This window comes from Aptenodytes patagonicus, chromosome 2, assembly GCF_965638725.1.
Source record: "Aptenodytes patagonicus chromosome 2, bAptPat1.pri.cur, whole genome shotgun sequence".
Lineage (NCBI taxonomy): Eukaryota > Metazoa > Chordata > Aves > Sphenisciformes > Spheniscidae > Aptenodytes > Aptenodytes patagonicus.
In genome coordinates, this window is record NC_134950.1 from 155027460 (window position 1) to 155049242 (window position 21783).

General features: G+C 40.1%; 1 protein-coding gene across 25 annotated transcripts in view; it reads left to right on the forward strand.

Moving 5' to 3' along the window:
* The window catches only part of SVIL (supervillin), a 142900-nt gene that overhangs the window by 17075 nt on the left and 104042 nt on the right, over positions 1-21783 (forward strand). For 23 of the 25 annotated variants that reach the window (XM_076331783.1, XM_076331787.1, XM_076331784.1 and 20 more), the window contains exon 1: positions 18989-19090. In XM_076331783.1, coding sequence (XP_076187898.1) covers positions 19027-19090 — 64 coding nt within the window. In that variant the 5' untranslated portion in view covers positions 18989-19026. Of the gene's footprint in view, positions 1-13321; positions 13408-18988; positions 19091-21783 lie in introns of those variants that run through there. The other 2 variants (XM_076331798.1, XM_076331800.1) reach the window with 2 other exon arrangements.

Below are 21783 nucleotides of genomic sequence, written 5' to 3' on the forward strand. Positions count from 1 at the left end.
TCCTTTAGCCATATTTGCAGTATCTTTCTTTTCTGGCCAAAAGAAAGCATGTGTATCTTATTTGTATTCCATTTTTTGGTTTGTGCACCACTCAATAAGTTTGCTAGAGTGGGGCAGCGGTGTAAGTTTGGAAGGAGGGCATGAGTTATGTGAATGATATTGTCTCAACAAATTTTGTCTTTACAGGTAAAGACCCAATCAGGGTGAAAAAAACAAAAAAAAGCTCTTGCAGACTAATTTGAAAAACGATGTTCAAAATTGGACAATTATTACATGTAGAACTGTCTTTTTAAAGATTTCTCTCTCTCTCTTTTTTTTAAATTCTTGAAGTGTAGAAATGGACACCTGTCTCTGTTATCCATTTTGTCAGTGCTGGCAAGTTCGAAACTGCAAGTGTTGCTTGTGATGAGCTGGAATTCCAGCGGTGACACTGCCGTCAGCTCCCTTGCTACCTGCTGCTTTCTGTGCGTGATGCAGCAAGTCTGTTCCTCTGCGGTCCCGTGGTAAACAGTTGTGATAACTGCCACTTCTCAGCATATAAGAAGTTCAGCACCTTTAAAGCAGTGAATATGTTATGTTACTAATGGCTTTGGACTAACTAAATTAAATGGAAACTGAGCAGTTCCTCACTTAAAATGTGCTCGTGATCGTGTTTGTAAACCCTCTTAGAGATGAATGATGCATCTGATTTTCAGTATTTGTCCTGTATTTAAGTGCTGAGGGAACAGTAGAATATCAAAATTGATGAAAGCAGGTGAAAGCTGATTTGTTTTGGTGAAAGGGAATGCACTCTGGCTTGAAGGAATGATTCTCTAGACCTTAGTGCTTGGTATTAACACTGAAACTACACGTACTTTGAATGCCATAGACTTAAGTTACAATAAGGAGGTGACACAGCAGCAAAATGAGTCGGAGAAGTGAGAGAAACTAGGCAAATCAAATAAAAGTTACCTTGTGGTAATGAAGTATTGAATGTATGGGGTTTTTTGAAGAGGTGGTTAAGAACTGTAATCTGCAGCATAATCGAATGTGTCTTCTGAAAGAAAAAACTGCTATTATGATGAAATCAGAACATGCAAATGTCTCTCAGCCTGAAGGAATGTTTCAAAAAATTCATTTGGAGAACTTGAAAGACAATCTAATGAGCATATGTGGAAATCTGCTCCATGGTACTTATTAGGTTGGCAGAAGTCATTGGTTTACATGCTGATAAAATACATCTTTCATAAGTGTTGCTACTCGACAAGTCTAAGAACATTATAATTTGGTTTTGCAGCCCTTTCAGAAGATGTCCTAAATAATTGATGCCTCTGCCAAAGGAGTTGAGAGACACTGCAATGGAACCACCTCTGATGTCACATTTTAGTTGTATAGAAGCTTATTAAATAATGAAACCTTTAAATGTAAGATCGTATTTTATTTTGGCTAAGATTGGCATGTATTTAATTACTGGTGTGCTCTATTTCTAGGGGTTTTATGAGAAAATTTTGAAAGTTGAAAATGTTCTTTCTCAGGTACACAATTGAGCATGGCAATTTACTGCAAGTCTCATTAGACATCGGTATTTGCCTATGTTAGGATATCAGTTCAAGATGGACTACTGTGACTTGAATCAACGGCAGCTGGTTTACAAATATAAAAGGAATCTTCTGTTTGCCAGGTGTATCTTAGCCAAAGTTGCTGAAGTTATTTGAATGTACAGTCAGCGAAACCTGTGTAGGGTCCTGTGTAGAATTTGGACTATTTGTCACTGGGATAACCCCACTCATACTGTCTAGAGCATATGGCAATTGCTGCACTTTACTTTTTTAAATTGGATTTGGGGGATGAACTAGTTTATGCAGCTAGTACTTGGCTTTTATTTTGGTATATCTAATTGATATGTAAAAGATGAGGAGGGAATTCAAGCTGAAGATTAAGGAGTGAGTGTGCCTAAGAGAGCTCAAGCAATGTGATTTGCCCTCTGAACTCATGACTGAAGCTCTAACTACAGTACATGTTTCTGGCCACTGTTTCTGTCCCGGGGCACTCTGTCAGAAGAGATTCCCACCCCTGTTACTTGCACACTCGCATGTGTCAGAGGTAACTCTCTCAGTAAGAGCGCACATTGCAAATATGCACAGTCCTGATTTATAACCGAGGTCTGGCTGAGCAGAGCTGTGCAAATGCAGGTTAGAAGTCACTCAGATAACATAAATCCACAACACTTGGGTCTGCCAGTTGGCTGATGCATGAAGCGGGTGTTTTACAGCACATACGCTCTAAACTGTGAGGAAGAGATTGAAAACAATAGTCGATCCTTAGACTTGCTGTAAACCCAGTTTTAATCTGTTTGTATTGTGCTGTTGATGGTGGTTTTTTTCCTGCCTCTTTTAGCCTGTAGGTAGGGAAATTCCCTTGAACTTAGATGAAATTCAAAGATGATGCAAATTGTTACTTTTTGTATTCGTTGAGGTTCTTACCCTTCCACATTCAGCATAGCGGGTTACCTAGCTGAGAGGGAATTGCCTTTCTATGATGTGTCTAGCTTTTCAGAAGCTTGTTACCAGCCTAAAAAAACCCACCTCATTCTCAGTCATTTAAAGTGAAACATGGCAGTCTAAAACTCAATTTAAAAAAGAAATCAAATTTACCCTTTATGTTGTAGTCCTTTGCGTATGTTTCAGAAAATGCACTTACCTGCTGCTGGCAAACTGAACATCTGCCCTAAGCATGTAGGTTATAAATTTGCATGGAGTTGGAGAAAAGCAAGAGGGCACACCTCTGTGCAGGGCAGGACTGAGCTGGTGTCTCTGCGCTGCAGTTTCTCAAGTATCTGAAACAGGGAGGTCTGCTCTTGTTCAGATGTCTTCCCCAGCAGTGAGGCGGGAGGAGAGGAGTGCTGACTGAGCTTGCCAGCAATGATAAGGCCTCCAGGTGGTGATCACAGTAAACATGCTGCGAGAATCCCAGCGCTGCTTTCCCAGGAGTTACACGAGGCAAGGATGTACTTCTGTCACTTGCTCTGTTGGAAGCTTCTTGCCACTAGCAGCTAAATGACATGCAAAACAATCAAACAATAGCTCTTCCAGTGTTACTGGTGTTCTGGCTTATGGTACTTGCTTCCGTTTTCAAAACGGAATTTGTCAGCATAGACAGACTACTTCACTCTGAAAATGTAAAATCTTATCACAAGTGCTTCTTGTGTTGTAATAAACATACAAAACTTTTCTCTACAATAAGAGCTGCATATCATGCTTGCTTTTTTCCCCACTGTTTATTCAACAGCCTGCCAAACAGCATAGGTATCTTCTGAACAGATTTATGCAAAACTGGCAAATCGAGTGGTAATGGTGTTGCTTCCATTAAATTCAGACTATTGTCTTCTACATACAGTATTCACGGCTGTGTTACTAACAAGGCTGTTATTGCCTACAATGAAGTACACCACACAATTGCTCTGATCTTAGACTTAAGCTATAATTTGAGACAGCTACCTTAAAACAAAAGAACCTAAGTCCATAAATAAACTGTAAGCAACAAACTTTTTAATAGCAGAGACAGCAAGGAACTGCAAATGCCACAGGACTAGATAATCTCTACCATAATTATGTAGTCCACTAAGTGAGTAAAATTTCCAAAGTTTAGCTCATGAATAAGATCGGATTGTTTGTGATGTGACTTCATAAAACAAACAAGGAGACTAAAGGCTCCAGAGGCTACTTAAGGTTTTGCAGATGGGTTAATGGCTGCTACTTAATTGTTTAAAGTATGTGTGAGGAGATACAGGGCAGTTGTAGAAAGAATGTCTAAGAAAGAAACTTACTGTTAGATATGTGCTGAATTTCTTTACCTTATTTTATAGCTGTGTTTATAGCTTATATATATATTATAGCTTAATTTATAGCTGTGTTTCCAACAGATCACTTTTATAATCTTCTGTTCAAAATAGCCTTCAAATGTTGAATGAGGTTTTTGCTACTTATTCTGCTTGATAATATATGTTGCTAAATATTTTCTGTCTGCTGTATTCTAATCATGAACATTTGCTGTGACGTTTCTGGTTTGGTACTATTAACAGATACCTGTTCTGATCCCATACATCCTGTCTGATTCGGCCACCTAAGACAGCTGTGCCAATAGGAGAACTGGGAAGAAAACAACGCTTGCAGCAGTCTAGAAAAAAATGCTCCCCAGAACATGGGTGTTGGAGGAAAGGTAGCTGAGAAGAGGTGTTCGGCCATGGAGTTGGTGGATTTCCTAACGGATTGTCTTTCCTGGCCTTTGAGGTAGCCAGCCCCAAACAGCAACAGAGGTACAGCCACCGCACTGAAGATCATAGAAAGCTGTAGCTTCCCTTTGGGGTGCTTTAAGAATGGATTGGGCCTCCTCCCTTTCTTGAGAGAGGAGAAATGAGATTCAGCTTTTGGGGACATCTTATCTAGGGAACCTCCTGAAGACCCTGTCTTGCCTTTTCCTTTTTTATGGCTAAGTGTTGTCTAATCAAGATAAAGCAGCATGCATACCTCTGATACAGGAATTTGCACTTGTTCAGATAAATTCGCTGTGTGATGCCCCATACCCAAATCCAGAAGGAATTACAGAAACAGCAGCAAATGGTGATCTTGTTGAGCATGCAGACTTGTAGAAGGGAAGGTCCGTTCTGTGCCTGTTCCCTCTTACCTCCCTTGTACTGGAGCTTCCTGCAAAACAGAGCCTTGTCCTGGAGTCTCCTGCCTCAGCATGGATCCCTCTGTAAGCTTTATTTTACTTCAGTAAGTCTCTGACTCAAAGTCCCTAGAGAACTTAGAAGTTTGGGTGATGGGAGCCACAGACCTGTCCAAAGTGGGTATTCTGTGGAAAAAATTCCCTTCCTTAGGCATATAATCTAAAAAATTGCTCCAGTGAGTTAACATGAATCTCAGTGCCTTTTTAACCTTTAGGTATTCATCCTCACCAGACCCCTGTGAAATTGGAGAGTTCTCTTCATCTTGAATGATGGACTGGGACCTGGATTATGGGGGCTAGGTACCATGTTCTCACCCACATGTACCAGCTTCCCCCTTTGCACCCCTCTGCTTTTCTGACCCCGTACATCTGTGTTTAATGTGTAAGGAAGCAATTAAATTATTTTTATGGTTGCTGGTCTGAAATGAGTCAGTGCAGGGTCAAACATGTTGTGGAGCAGGGAAGGGATAGACTCATGCAGCCAGGGAGAGGAGTGGGAATCTGGCAGCCAGCAGCTGGCTGAGATTACCATGGAGCCACAGACCAACCCCAGTGACTTCTCCAAGGTCACACAAGCTTCTGTCAGCAAGAAATTGAAACCATCTCTCTCCTGTTATAGGGTGCTGACCACAGGTCTGTCACATGCAATAACTGGTAGGAAGTGGCTTTAGATTTATTCTACTTGAATTTATTGTTTGCTTGCAAATACTGATGTGTGAATTAATAGATGCTTTCTAGTGTATGCCAAAATCCAAATGTACTGAGTTGGTCATAACTGTAGATCTTCATGTGTAAGCTGGGTGCATTTTATGAGGAACACATAGTTAACTTCAGGTAGCTTCCCCTTAGAAATGTGATTGTTGGATAGACAGCGATCTGTTGACTACAGTGCGTTTATCTTTAAGGGGTACAGCCTCCTAATAAATATAGCGCAGGAATTAGTGTCTGAAACAAATCCTTATGTGGTACTATATTGCCAACTCAGTAAAACATCAGTCTGTATGAAATTGCCTGATAACTCACCTAATCTGCAGCGTGATACTTTATCAGTGGCCTAGTGCAAAATTTAGAATGGAGTATTTCATTAACCCTGGACACACAAATTTCTCAACAGATAGAGCATTTTGAGCTATGTTCCTTATCATTAAGGCAGTGCTGAATGTAAGGGTCTGAGGGCAGAGCTTAGGTCATGTATTCTGGCATCAATTTCTGTGTCTTGTTTTTTTTTGGATTCACTTGGGAAGGAACAAACTAGGAAACTTCTTTGAGTGAAGGGTTTAGAGCTCTGTGCTGGTTATGAAGCTGTCTGCTTCACTCCTGTGTTTTTACAGTTTCTTTAGAAAAAGGGCTATCCAAAAAAAAATTCTGGACATGATTATATGTAACGTGCATTTTCTTTAGACAATATACTATAGTTAATTCAATTTGAAGGGCTTTCTCCTAGCTCTGGGAAATTTTGTCAAGCTACCATTTGACTTAATTTCTGTGTATTTTTTTTTTTTTACTTTTATTTCTTGAAACCAAAGAAAGCTTGTTGCAGTTTAAAAAAAAAAAAAAAAGACAATATTGGAAAATCTGTCTCCAGCAATCTAATATATTGTCTGATGTTCTTCTAGGAACAAATGCATCGTGGATTTTTATGTAGGAGGATTTTTAGACTTTTAATGGTTGGGTGTTAGCCACAAGGTTCATGTGACATGACAAATGTGGAACATCTGTGTACTGATGCACATCACTATTCTAAAAGTCATTCCCACCACCACATGCATTGAATTAAATACAAGAATTTAGGGAAAAAATAGTTGGAAGAACACATTCTGTCAAATGCAATGGCAAGGATCTGTTGTGCAAGCTGTCAGAGCTCACTCACGCACTTCTCCATGCACGTCTTATTGAGAGATCTGTCTGATGTGCTCTGTGCATTAACTGTTGCCCCCTTTGGAGTGGGAGAGTGGTATTGTGCTTTCCTAGTCAGTGGCAAACTATTTTCTTGATAGAAATTACAGCGTAGCATAAGGGATTTCTCAGTATAGTTCCTTGTCTGAGTGATGTATGGGCTGTATGTTAGGTAAGTAGCTGGCCAAGTTGGCATACTTGAGTTGGAAATGAAGTGTGGCTGAGTGGCTTTGACCAGGATATCTCACATTAAAACATGAATCTTATAACTCTCCCTGAAATGACCTTTCTTAGCAACCGATATCCTTGTAAATCCTGAGTGCTACTGTTTGACTCCATGCTATAACTGGAGTAAGAGTTTCTGGCTATAAAATGACTTTGATGTAGAAAAGAAAAGCAATTCTTATAGGTAAGATTTGACCTTTAGCATTCTGAACCAGTAGCTAGGAATCCCATTTCTTCTAGACTGCTTACCAAATTGCATGAAGGATGCTGTACTTCATTACGACTTGTATACTTGGTCCTATCACCTTGGTCTGACAAGAGAGGCTGCCAGGTTTAGATTGCAGGATACAGTACATCCAAAAAGCAGACTTCAGGATGCAGGTCACAGTTTATGTTGAGGTGGAATTCATTGTTGGGGTGGCAAGAAACTCACCGCTGTGCAGAAGGCAAGTGTGGTAGATACTAACAGTTGTCTTCATAATGACTTGCATGTATTTCAGAAGTCGTCTGAAACTTTAGATATTTAGGTTTGAACACATCATTAAGTAGGTTTTTTTTTTAAGTAATGCAAAGATATTCTTTCAGATGTTGTCATTACAGATAACGATTTATTGAATTCTGGTACTCACAGCTAGAAACCAGTCTTAAAAACTCAGTCCTTACTTTCTAGGTTATCTTCACAGACTCGAATCTGGGAATGCAAATGTAAAGGACCTCCTTTAGCTGATCTGAACTTAGTTTCAAACAGCTATCTCTGAAATGATTTCTGAATACTTCCTTCATATATTGAAATTATGATGGCTCTTTTCATGCTGTGCTTAAGTCTTTTTGAACTTAATATTTCTGAAGCTTTTAGTATCTTGTTCAAGAGAGATTTCAGTTTATAAAAGCTTCTACTCTAGAGTGCATGTAAAAGCTCTTGTTTCAACATAGCCACATACGCCTGCATTTCAGAGGCAGTGTGTACAGACATTGGAAAGCTTGTACACTTTGAAAATGTTGCTTCACTTGGAAACAGCTTCTGAATGATGCCCTGCTTTTAAAGGAGGCGTAAGAAATGGTCTGAAGTAAAGGGGACATCTCTGGGATTTGTTGTCCAGAGTCAGATGCTTAGGACAGGCACTTAGGGAGTGGACAGAAGTGGTATACAAGCCCTAAATAATTTGGGCATCTGTTTTAATTGTCCTGTTCAGCACTGCTGTGTTAGAATTTGCTACACTTTCATTAAATAGTTTTTATCATAAAACTATAGTTAGCTCATAATAAAATGCAGATTCTTTAATCATTAAAGTTGGGGGGCAACATTTTTCTTTGGGTTTTAAGTTGATAGTTTTGAAACTAACAATTTTTTGTGGTTTTTGTTGTTGTTTTTGTTTTTCTTTTCAAAAGCCGTTGGTCAAAAACAACCAGCCACTCTCCCACCCCAGTCTGCCTGGGCTCTCTAAGAAGTCACCCCCCCAGCTGACTCCGTGAGCCCTGTGTCTTTAGTGAGTGAGGACCCATGAGGATTTTTATATCACATTTCCAGCAGACTTCTTGTCTTGAGTGGTGGCTGCAGTAAGTACATCTGAGTCAGCAGCTCTGTCCATATGCCCTCCGAAAGTCTGATACAGAATCTGGGCTGATCTAATTGTGATCTGTCCAGTATAGGACTTGCCCAAGCCGAGTGTTTCTATTTGAAATGTTTTTTAACTGAGCTTTGTAAAACTGTAGTTAGGAAACAATTCTGTACATCCAGAATGTTTAGATGTTAAATTAAGCTGGTGTTCCAAGTAGTTAAATGCAGCTTTGATGTAAATTACTTTATGTACGCAGCGGTAGCTTCACATCCTTAGAACAACTTAAGTTTTGTAGCTTTTTTTACCTATGCTTCAGTTTTGTTAAACAACTGAGAGTAATCCTGCGAGGCCCTTCTGACTTCATGAAAATGTCATTCAGAGTGCTGGAAAAATAATCTGATAATGTTTTCTAAGGCTTTGAAGAGACTTCTGATGTCTTGAGTCTTTATTACACTAGAGGTCAGTGTATGACGGGAGCTTCTGTGAAGTGGTATAGAGTTTCTTGCAGAATCCTGTTTTGTCAAATTTGAAACCATATTCTAAGAGAAACTGTAGCCTACTACTGTGGAAAAAACTTCACATTAACATGTCTTATGACTTTCTTGGCTAAAGGGCTTTTTTGAGCTTCCTGCTTTTAATTCTCCTTGCTTAAGGAGTATTTGGCAAGTATCAATAATAGCACTTTAATGTGGTAAGCATGAATATGCTCACTCAGTTGTTCCAACGTGCACCTCAAACATTCATCTTGCATTGCAATAATATGACTTTTTGGTTCAGATATATTTCTATATGCCATGCTATTTATCGGAGTAATCCTTAACTTGTGCACTGTACTTACTAAGGGCATGGTGGGAAAATTGCACGGGCACCTATTATTCTTAGTGTAGTGCTCAGCTTCCTGGGTGCTGAGCTGTTAACTTTCAGGTGAATGGCTTCACTTTTGGGTGTTGAGGGAAGCATAGTCAGGCGTGATTCTATCATGATACTTGTAGAGATTGTCTCCTCAGCAGGTCGTCTTCAGTTCTCCAGAAAAGTAATTTCTTTAAACATCTGGAATGTGCAAAAGCAGATTGTTTCTGAAAACATCATTGGGCAGGGGGACTAGAACAGATGGTCAAACTGTGACAGTGTTATGTGAGGTCAAACGGGAAAGAAATGCACTGAAGGAGAGCCCTGCTGACTGGAGCAGATTACATCACAAATGACAATTTAAGTAAGATGGTGGAATAGGAAAAAATAACAGCAGGGTGGATTTGAGCTCTTGAATGTGTTTTCTAAGATAGCTGGCTGCAAACAAAAGTGCCTGTATCCTGTTAGTCTTGTGTAGGGTTCTTCTGAAACGCCTGGAAAACAAGGAAAATAAGAACATGGGATGTTAAGAGTTTACAGGCTAGCACCAATATAGAGGGTAAATGCAGGCATAGAGCTGAATTTTGCTGTTTTTAAGTGATTCTCTGAGTATACAAGAGAGACCTGGACCAATGAAAGTCTTTGTGGCCTTTCTTTTTGGTGGGGTGGAAGCGGGAGGGGACACTGTAAAAGCATAACTAGCGGTCTGAAAATGTCCTTTGCACTTGGCTGCTGCCCAGTATGTTTTGTTACATGCCTCTGGAGCATTAAGAAGGATGACACCTCAGTTGAGATCGTGTGAAGGAGGTGTTAGACTCTTATTTAATTGAACTTTCTGTGAGGATTCCTGGCTTCACAGGAAAGTTGTTGCACTCCTCTGCCTCTTTCCCAGGTTTTTCCAGGCTGCATTTTTTTAATTCTCTGTAAGAAATGAAGATGTACCAAGGCTTTGCAGAATGGGGCCTTATCAAAGCATCTTTAAGTTTTGTGGTGTCAGGCTTCATTGGGTTGGGTTTGAAGAGCCTGAGAAGAGGATGGCTTTGCAGAACTGATGTGATAAAGTCATTAAGTAATAAATAAAACATCCTAAAAATTTCTTTCCTTTTCCTGTCCTTTTGACATTGGAGGGATGCAACCTTGATTTGTTTCAGTGAAACTCTCTAAAGTCTGTTCTGCATGTAAGACCTCCAGAACTACGAGGCTTATCTTAAAGAAGAGAAGCTGTTGTAGCTGTCCTGTAGCCAGCCTAGTGAATAACCTGACAGGTCACTGCAGATTCTTGCAGAGCAGCTATATTTCTGTCTGCTATGCATATAGTGACAGTCTTTCCTCATTCAGCTTTCAGGTGTTAAATTAGTCCAAATATTGATGTTATCTGCATCCAGAAGAATCTTTGTCTAGAAAAACTGGAAGTTTGATTATTCTCCTGGATCAAAAATGATGGATCTTTGTGGCTAAGCAGAAGCAATTACCCACTAGCCTCTCCTTCTAGTTCATAATATCAAGTATCCAAATAATATTTTGATGTCTGTCTTTCCTCATGATGTACTGACTGATTGCAGGATCCATCTATTGTGTAATAAAGCAGAGCCCATCAAAAAGGCAAAAATTAATATTTGGAGTGTCTTTTCCTGCTTTGGTTCTAAACTCTCAAAATGCAGGAGTTATCAGATATATGGTTCAAGTGGCTTGCCAGACACTTCTCAGATGAACTGGAGAGAGAGTGCAAAAATTGCTGCCGAGGTCAACCTTTAAAAGGTTAGAATTCAATTGCCAATTCTTGCATTTTGATTTCAATCTCAAATGTTCTCTGGTAGGTGCTCTGTATTTCTTAGGCCTTGTGTTTGTCTCATTGTGTGTTCTTGCCAAAACTTCTTGTAAGACTTCTGACACTAACAAGGATGTGTAGAATATAGTGACATAGGCAAATAAAAAAAAAAAAACAAACCAGCTCTGTCGAGATAGTTTGACTCACACCAGATATTCAAGGTTCCCTTAAAAGGATAGACTTTGACAGGCTTCAAAGCTGCAGGCCTTCAAAACTGCAGCGCTGTGGGCTTTCCTCTCTTGTTCCAACACACAAATGTAGCATTTGCCAAATCAGAAGAAATAATGAAATATGCTAGTGGAATAGTGGCAGTGCACACCAGGTTTAATGCATGCTGCGCATTATAAATGTCACCTCTTCCCACCTCACAGTGGTTTCCAGGAAACCCATGAAGCAGTTGACTGAAACTATAGCTGGATTTCAAATCCTTAGCTTTTCTGTCTTTTTGTTAATACGTAAAAAGGAAGAAGGTAGGAACAGTAGAAGTATTCAGGCAACCCTAAGGCTAAATAGCAAGAAGGAATTTGGTAACTGTGATTATGTGATGGTGGAGGAACTAGTTCATCTTTATTTCAACTGCCCCTTGCCGACCACCTTTTTTCCTCAACTTTTCTACCAGGCTGAAGTGAATCCCCACTCATTTACTCTTCCAAAGTGCAGGAATGCCCATTTGAGGTGAATGAAGGTTGGAAATGGGAAAACAATAGCATGTGGTTTGCCGTATTCTGGGAACTTTAGGCTAGTCTCCTGCCTGAAATACAAAGATAAATGTGGGTAGACCATAAAAACTGGCTTAGTTAAAATGTGTGAACACAACACCAGGGAGAAGACTGAATTGCTGCCTTATCTGTTCCCATGGACTCTAAGGTAGTCTATGTTTGGGGGTTTGTTTGTCTTCTAAAATCAGAATTTTTCCCAACTTGGGCAAAATTCCTGTCTTGTCTGTCTTTCTGTCTTTTCAATGAATTATTTTTGTTTTGACCTCTTCTCTAGATGCTGTTATTAGTGTCTGACATGTTCAGCAGCTGCAGTGGAAGCAGAGCAGTGACCTGACTGCTCTTAACAGTTGTTGCTGTGGTCACTTAGGATATCATGACTTCATTTTGTGCCTCTTAATAGATTAAAAAAGGAAGTTTAATAAAGCAGCAGTGAAAGTGAAAGCAGTATATGTGGCATCTAAAAATACATGCAGGTGAGCTGAACCTCACCCTGCAGGAGTAAAAATGTTGTTTTAGCTACCAGCTATATTACAGGAGGGAGACAACAATCTGTTCAACAGCACAGACTGTTTCATGGAGTTCAGGTCTGCATTGGAGAACTCTTCACTGCTCTGTGGAAAGAAACAACTGCATTGGTGGTACAGAATAGAACAACAAGCCTGGAGTAGTTGATTGTTGTGAGTTTTTATGACTTCAGGGGATTGGCATCCTGAAGGACAATGTGGTGCTGGGATAATTCAGATAGTTTGAAACAACCTAACTTGGATACTGCATGAACATGAATCTTCACATGGGCTAAATCACCCTGTGGGAAAGCAATTAGTGTTACAGGCAGAGCCAGAGATGTTTTGTATTTGCCAAAGAAGAAAATAAAAGCAGTTGTGGTTCAAGGTGTGGGGATCAAAAATCAGGCCACGTGGCAGGTGTTGCCTGCAGAGCTGGAGTTGCTTGATAGGTTAAGTGCTCTTCACTGGGAGAGGTATCAGGTCTGTCTCCTGATTGCTGTGGTTCTAGGAAGAGAGCTGGCTCTTCCAGTTGCATCCACTGATGTTTAAAATTAAAGATTTTGACGGTAATAGTCTCTTGGTAGATGCTGCAGTTTTTTTGTTGTCTTCCGTGCTGCTTGACCTTATTGAAAGGTGTAATACAGACTACTTTCTGTGAGGTGGTTCAGTGAAAGCTCGGCATTTTTGGAGAAATCGGTAGTTCAAGAACGTGTCTCATGTTAAAGGCTCAGACCCTCGTAACTGAAGGGTTAAGTTCCCTGGGGTTCCTAGCCAACTTGCAAGACCTCTCTTTCCCTGTGAATATAGCTACGGTGCATCAATAGCTGGGCTTTGAAAAGTGCTGTTGCTTGCGGTGATGATCTTGTCTATATGAATGGGCAAGATAGCAATATACTCTAAACTGCTTCATTCCCTGTAGTCAATCAGGTCATCCCCTTTGTGCAACTGCCTGGTAGTTCTGAAGTTGTTTTCATGCCCTGGGATGTGCATTTGTGGTTCTTACCCATACTTTTTTATGTTTATTTCTTGTAGGAGGACTGCCTTTTGGATTGTGAGCCACTTGGACATGGTCATGCAGATCTACCTAGAGGGTCGGGCCTGGATGGTTGGGATTTAAGGTGAGCCTGTGCTGAAAAACGGATGCAGATGTGAACCAAGAACTATGGGTTGTTGTTTTTCTTTTTTTTTTTTTTTTTCTGGAGTTGTTTGTGTCAAACATTTAAAGAAGAATCTGTGTGTGCCTCCTAGTACATATGTAGCATTAATAAAATGCGGTGGTATAATAGTTAAGATCACAGAGTAGCCTTTAGGACCTTCAGAAAAGCTGCATGGTATTTAAATACCTAGGAGATGTTAATGCTGCTTTAAGAAGAAATGTTATTCAATATGAAAGTGACAATAAGAGTTCCCAAAACTTCATCTCAGTATGCACTGAGAGGCAGCAGGCAGCTGAGATGTATCCCCTGTTTCAGCCTATCATTCCCTCTTCCAACTATTGTATAACAAAATAGCTTCAGCCATTCTAGACTGTGGACAATTCCTTCAAATATAATATTTTAATTAATTACAGATCTGTAGTCTACCTTTCATGTTTCCCACTCTTCATTTTGCAGACTTTTGGTGATATATTTGCAGTTTAGATTTGATTCAGTTTTTTTCAGTTCTTGGCTATGGGAAAGCATTTCCCTAAGCAAACACAAACCAAGAACAAAAGGGACCTTTTTTTGTGTGTAAGTTTGTGTAGCAGGTTCTGTCAGTTCCATAAAGGCAGAGCTCCCATTACTTGTGTAGTGCATGGAATTAATCTTGCTCTTGGATAATTGTGTAATTTTTGTGAGTGGAAAGATGTGATTTCTTAGACATGATCAGGAAGATCTCACTGGTTTGTATCAGCAAAATAATATATAGATGATCTATCTCTTAACTTTCCTAAAACAGAACTGATGTCTAATTCTGGCCATACTGCCTGGAAAGAGCTGTCATCCTACTAGTTCTCTCACCACATGTAGCCTATGTTTTTTCTCGGAGCTATGGTAGGCACTGTTTCAGTTGTTGCTCCAAAATTACATGAGAACTGTTTTCCTTGCAACTTGCCATAGCTTCTGAAGGCTGGGGGAACAGAGTGTAGAGTGCAAGTTTGAATAAAAGCTTATTTTGCTGGTTTTAACATCTTATTCAAAAAAAAAAAAAGTGGGGGACTGGGGACAGTGCTTACTCTTACACATGCTCGAGAGCTTAAAAAGTTGGAAGGGCTTGCAGTAGAAAAGTGAAACCTAACCTTGATTCCCGAAGATTTGGTTTTGGAGCATGGTCATGGAAAAAGTGGATTGAATCGACAATTCTGAATTAAAGCATTTGTATAAAGTCTCCTCCAAAAATGTTTAGAGCAAGCGTATTCACATCAGCAGGTCAAGGGAGGTGATTCTGCCCCTCTGCTCTGCTGAGACCCCCCCTGGAGTCCTGCATCCCGCTCTGGAGCCCTCAGCATAAGAAAGACATGGACCTGTTGGAACGGGTCCAGAGGAGGGCCACAAAAATGATCAGGGGGATGGAACACCTCTCCTATGAAGAAAGGCTGAGAGAGTTGGGGTTGTTCAGCCTAGAGAAGAGAAGGCTTCAGGGAGACCTTATTGCAGCCCTTCAGTACTTAAAGGGGGCTTATAAGAAAGATGGTGGCAAACTTTTTAGCAGGGCCTGTTGCGACAGGACAAGGGGGAATGGTTTTAAACTAAAGGGGGGTAGATTTAGAATGGCTATAAGGAAGAAATTTTTTACGCTGAGGGTGGTGAAACACTGGAGCAGGTTGCCCAGAGAGGTGGTGGATGCCCCATCCCTGGAAACATTCAAGGTCAGGCTGGACGGGGCTCTGAGCAACCTGATCTAGTTGAAGATGTCCCTGCTCGTTGCAGGAGGGTTGGACTAGATGGCCTTTAGAGGTCCCTTCCAACCCAAACTATTCTATGATTCTATGATCACAGTTATTAGCTGTATACTTTCTGTGCAGTGAATAATTTAATGAAGGTGAGCCGAAGTAGCCTGTTCTTGCAAGACTAAAGCATATACTGAAAATTATGTGAACAGTCCTGGGAATTTAGGTTTTTAAGGGTAATGTGTACATAAATAACTTCTTCCAGCAAAGATTCAAGGAAGTCAAGCCTCCAGAGAATTTCTTGCTGAACTTGCTTCTTAGTATATACCATCATAAAATGGTTGTAACCTTCAGAAGGTGATGATATCAGACCATGTGAACGGGTATTCTGGCTGTATTTAAAAAAAAAAAAATCAACAACTAAAATCCATGAGGATTATTTTAGTAGACAATTTAAACGACCGGAGATTGTTAACAGTACACAATTTACAGACTTAACGTGATTAAGATAAGATAAGATATAGCTTGAGAAGGTCTGATAACTAAACCACAGGCTATTTGGATATATAATCTTCAGATGAACATGTTTAAGTCTTTCCACAGCATCTTGCAATATTGTGCAGTATTTACTGTACCCATAACTGGCTTATAATATATATTCAGTCAGCAATTACATGGACTCCAGATTATCAGGCTGTAAAATGATGGAAGAAAATTGGTGATCTCTGGAGGTCATGACCTAGCTTTCTACTTTGTTGCTGGAGTTGCATCTGGGTAAGACTGTCCAGTTGACTTCAGAGGCTGGGAAATGTGCAGGGCACAATCAGATGAGTCACTTGTACTCTCTTTTCGTATCATGCCAGTAGACGCAGTTTATGAACAGGTATTTTGGGTTTTTTAATTTAGTGTGTTGGCTTTGCTAGCTGCATACTGCTTATCATGTACTACCTGTACTGTGTAACTTCCACAAAAGACAGCAAAGCAAAGGCTTCATATGCAAGTTCATGTGCTGTCTTGCTGGACACTTTAGCAGCCTTGCTTATATATGAAGAAACATGCAGTGTTCCTTCTAATAGTGGTTTATTTTTAATTACAGAAATTTCAGCCAACTCTTGCTGTCTAGTGTAGCTTGCAAAACAGTGAATTGTTTCATTTCTGCTGTCTAGGTTAGAATTGAAACACTGGTGATGCCCGGTTTTTATAAATCTCCTGTCAGTGCAGCAGTATCCTTCAGGTTAATGTTGCATGTTAAACACCTGTGCTATGTTCTCTCTAACCTAGCTGGAAACTTCATCCTCTCCCTTCTGAGGATAAAGGCAAAAACATTTATTTCCTGTTTACTTTCTCAGATGTCAGTAAGACTGTTCCCCCCTACTATGGTTTCAATTCAACTACCTTTCAGAATACTTTGTAAGCTGAATTATTAATACTTGCACTGTTTTAAAATAATGCCATGCAGTACCTCACAATCTCTTGCTGATCCAGAAATTTTTTTTTTGCTGTTTTGAGAACAGCTTGCTTGAACTTTTGCACTTTACTGCTACAGAAGAGTAGTACTAGACTTCTTGCAAAAGCCAAGCTTACAGGGAATGTCATCCTATTGAAAGTGGTTTGCTCTTATACAACATATGATAATGCTTTTGTTAAAATGTGTGTGTTTGGCGTAGTACCTGTTGTGCCTAGTTTTCCCTGGCAATGTTACTCATGCTCAGTTTGCCTGAAGATGGAAGTGTTAGTGTTGGACTAGCCTGGCATCTTGCGCAGAGTCAAGGTCCTCAGTTCTGCTTAAAAGTGTACCAGCTCTTCACCTTCCACTTTGTTGGTAAGGACTGATCTTTTGCTATTTTCTTGGTACAGTTCTTCTCAGGCTTTGGGATTGCACTACTTGAAGGCGTACTCAAAACTTTGATTTTTGTTGTCATGGATTTTTTTGTTTGTTTGTTTAGAGCATTGGGAATTTTTAGTAAAGGTGTTACCAGGTGAAAAAGGGTGGGAGAGGGAGAGTGCAAAAGCATCTTCCTTACTGCTGCATCTCTCTTCAAATTGATAATTATTGGTAAGAAAGGAAGCTATGCCTGATGTCGCTCCCAGAAGTGTGCATCTGTAGAGATCGCGTGGCCTGTTGCCAAATGTCCTTAGCTATTTATTATGGTCAACAAAACAGCATCCTGACTATTTGAGAGTTGTAAACTTTGGATGAAACCACTAATCCATTCAGTCTGTCATCCTTTCTGACACTCTGTTCTTTTTTCTGTAGTAAGGCTTTTGAGGAGCAGCCTGTCCACCTGGGTCATTTCTCCCTAATTTCCATTCGGTGAAAGATTTCAGATTTGTTTCTACGATCTGAATTACTCATGCCTCTCTCCAAAGCTTTTATTGCAGTGTCCTACTGAAAATGTCAGAAATTTTCATCTTTAGGAAAATTTTGTTTCCCCCAAACTGTAATGACGCGAGTGTTGGTGGGAAGCCATGCAAAGCAAGAGAAGGTCAAGAAATCTGAGAAATGATGACTCAATTGTACTGCTTTTGCTAATTTCTTTGAATTGTGGATTCTAACTTCATTAGTGGCTCTACAAACCTTGGTGTTCAAGACTTGCAACTGATACCTTTTCTAAAAACAGAGGAGGGGAGGAGAGGGAACACTGTTTATTTCAACAACCACAAGCAACACTTCCAAAATACACTTGTGGTTGTATCGCAGAGTTATGAATCTTAGGTTATCTAGTGGTGACTAACATGGTGAGGCAGTAGCCTAATATGTCCGCGCTTTATTTAGAAAAGGTAGTTCTTATCGGAGACAAGGAACACCAGTGTTGAATTCACTGTGTTTGCTGAGTCCCTACGTACAGATATCAAGTCTGTCGGCAGTTCATGCTGCAAGATACAGAAACTCACCTTTCAGGGTCTGACTGCAAGTTCTCAAGGATTTTGCAGTACAGAAAGAAATTAACTTCTCTCCCCCTCCACCGTCTCTCCTTCCAAATACACTTTTTAGGCTGTCCTATGGTTTGATCAAAGTTAACAAAGGATTACGATACCTCTTGATCACATAGATTTTTTTTTTTTTTTTTTTTTTTTTTCACTTACATTGTGGTGAATTTTTTTAACAATGTGTTATCTCACTGGAGCGGTGGTTCACAAATAGATTGTAACAGCTTTCTAAATTCTTAAGGCAGAGCCTAGGTTCCACCAGTTGTTACATTTAGAGAACCCTACAAGACTTCTTCCTCGCTGCAGAGTTTAACCTGTGGAGTCCGGGTGTGCGTCTTCAGTAAGACAGCAATCTCTTACTGTTCTGCCTATTTAAAAATAAAATGGAAGAGCAAATCCCCCCTGGCAAACCAGGACATCCTCAGTTTTGGGGGTATATACAGTTTGCATTAAAGGTAAGCTGGGTTGGAGGGCATAGGCTTTGACACAAAACGTGGCTTTATTCCCATAGACAGACGGTGCAGCTGAACTGGGAATTACTGAAGTCTGTGGGACTGTCCTCCCTGACTTGCCACCTTCTCATTGATTCAGAGTGCAGGGAATTGTTTGGCCCTGTGGCAATAACACCAACTGTAATATGCATCCGATAGTGAAAGAATGAATGGTTTGTTCTCCTAGAAAGACAAACAGTGTTTGTGTTGGTTGGTTTTTGTTTTGTTTTGTTTTTTAAGATAAATAAAAAATCCTCTGTGGGTCATTTTAGGCTCTCACAGAAACTTGAATATGCTAAATGAGTGTGGTTCCCTAGCTGAGCCAATAGGGATGGCCAGGCACAGGCAACACTTCTATCCCACGAGAGGGAGGAGGGGTGAATGAGCTAGAAGATATAAGCTGAAACAAAGCCATGCTATCCTTCTGAGTCATTCGCATACGCTGGATGGGTAAGGCTTCCTGCTTCCTGGGACACAGAAGTGGGGTCATGATTCTAACAATGGATGCTGGTAAGTCACTTTTTATTAAATTTCTCTGGTTTTTTTTCTGGGAAGTCACTCCTTCGCCCCCCCCCCCCCCCCAAGCTGAAAAGAAGGTATCTGTAAACTGGGAAGCTGAATTGTTACATAAATACATGCTTATTCCAGACTTCCCAAGCTGTGTGCACTTTACTGTGTGTTACACTGGTGTTATTTCTTGACTGTTACTCGTTGAAGCGCGTATCCTCTCTTGCAATGCAAGACCTTGGTATCAAAAGTGCGTCTGTTCATTTGTACTTCTGTCGTAATTGGGACAGAACCTGTGGTCTGAGAAGTGCATGGTGTCTCACTCTCTTTGATAATAGAGGTGATAGTCTCTGGAAGATACATGCTAGATCTTACGCTTGCTGTAAAGAGCTAGTGGTGAACTAATGTATTGGCTGTGGCTTCCTCTGTTTACAGAAATTTTGTACTGGGGAGGAAGAGGGAGCAACTGCTGCATTTCTGTGGTAGTCAGTTCTGCTTTGTGTGTTTATAGCCAAGGAAGTCTATGTGAAAAGAGCACACACAGGATTTTTTTTTTTTTTTTTTTCCAAATTAGGTGCGAAAGTGAAATCTTTAACATAGTTCCCTGTGTGATAGGGAGAATGAATGCAAACAGTAAGATGTAGAGTGGTTTCTATAAAAGAAACCAGCAGTCCCAGTCCCCCTTCTTGAGAGGGGGTGTGTTTCCATGTCATAACTCGCATCCTTCAAATTCCACAGTAATAAAAAGATGTTGGATTTTAAATGGTTATGGATAGGGCATAAAGCACCAGTGGTTGTGCTCTGGCAGCACACTCACGGCTGCTCTTTCTCTTACCAGTTGCAAGCATGCCTGCTGCATTTTTAAGAGCTCTGTTGAACTTTTGTCAGCAGTTGGTTCAGCTACTTTTTTTCACCCCAGTGCAGAAGCATAATGTGACAAATTCTACAAGCCGTGTTCAAAGTGATAAACTTACTCAGGCAGATCTTGCTGGTCTGTTTTAATCTACTTGTCACATGCTCAGTTTATTCCATGCTAATGAAAAGCTCACTGTCCCCTGTGCATCTGAATTGATTAGGTTAGGCATTTGCTAGGGCCTAAAGGGAAAACTCTCTGCCTTCTTCCAGCTCTTTGACTTCTCTGAGATGTCCAGAAGGTGACCCAGCTGGGTTCTTCATGCACAATTTAGAGGAGATAGCAAACCACTTCATTTAACCTACCCACACTTAATTGAAGTTGCTTTGTCATCATCTGTGTAGGCAAGATTGAAACCAGTGACTCTTTTTGTGTTCCATGTATGTTACATGCTTTGCAAATCAGTTGAAACCCAGGCCCTTTTAATGGAGATGATAAAATTTAATGCAAGCTCAGAGAGGAGCAGAATGGCATATGGTTGACAATTTTCCATGACATAGAGGATGATGATTTTTGTATTTTGACCCTTTCATTAGAGTTGTTTCTAGAGGAGCCAAATTTCAGGCCCTTCTTTGTGGGGATGGGAATCTTTAATGGCCGCTTTAATCCCCACACTTAAAGCAGTTTGAATACTGGGAATTAGCAATCCTCTTCTCTCTCCGCTTGTACAAGAAGGACTGATGCTTAGATGGCAGATGTCATGCCCAGTATTATAGGAGGATGCCCTGGCAAAGTTCAGGATTTACATGCTCACAGGAGATATGGATCCAGGCTTTGCCCACAAGACACTTCTTGTCCTTTGAAGTACCAGAGTTCTTGTACTGCACTGGAGTAATTTCTCTCTTTTGTTTTGGAAAGACTGTGGAGACGTTAATAATATATGGTTTAAAAAAAAAAATCTTTTATTTGCATATACTTACCTACTTGTGTTGTGTGGTTTCTTTACACTGTGAGGTGAACCATAAAGATAATGCTGCTCACCTGTGTTTCACTGGATCCAAACCTGTATGTTTTTCCAGAACATTGTCACTGCACTAGTTTCTCAGGAATTGCTGTGCTCTAGTAGTCTGAGTGGTAATTTTCAGAGTTATGTTAACTTGTATGCTTAGTAAACATACATTTTGGAAGTTCCCATCCAGTTCCTTAAGAATTCTTAAATTATAGTTCTCAGCTGCTTTGTGGAAAAACGGTTCTAATGACCTGAAAGGAAACATTGTAATACAAGGATTTATAACAGTGAGTTCTAGTACTTCTCAAGTATATTTAAGTTACAGAAAAAATATGCAAGCAATTCAGTGCCTTATGCCTTAATCTGGGACACAGTTTATCTGCTTGGTTTTGCCCACCTTTTACAGCTGAGCTTGCTGTTCTTGCAACTGTTTGCTTACTTCAAATTGTATGTTTGCATTACAAGCCAGGGCTCATAATTTTTTTTTTTTTTCCAAATGGGCATCAAATTCTTAAGCTGTTTTTTAACAGAACAAAACTTCTGTTCCTTAAGATAATTCTAAGAATACTTGTCCACTTGTTTCAATTTTTATTAAATGCATTTTGTTCTGCTGCATTTGTCTTTGCAGCTTTTAATTTCTCGCAGGAGCAGGACTAAAAAAGTTTTGGATGGGGGGAGTAGAAAGGAAAGCTGCAAGATAGAGTTGACAGTATAATTGGATTTGAAGCAGCTACAGGCTGGGACTGTTGCAACAGCTGATTTGATCCTTCTGAGTTTCAAGAGCTATTTATGGTAGATTAGCTGTATCAAAGCTCTACTGTTCCAACCATAAAA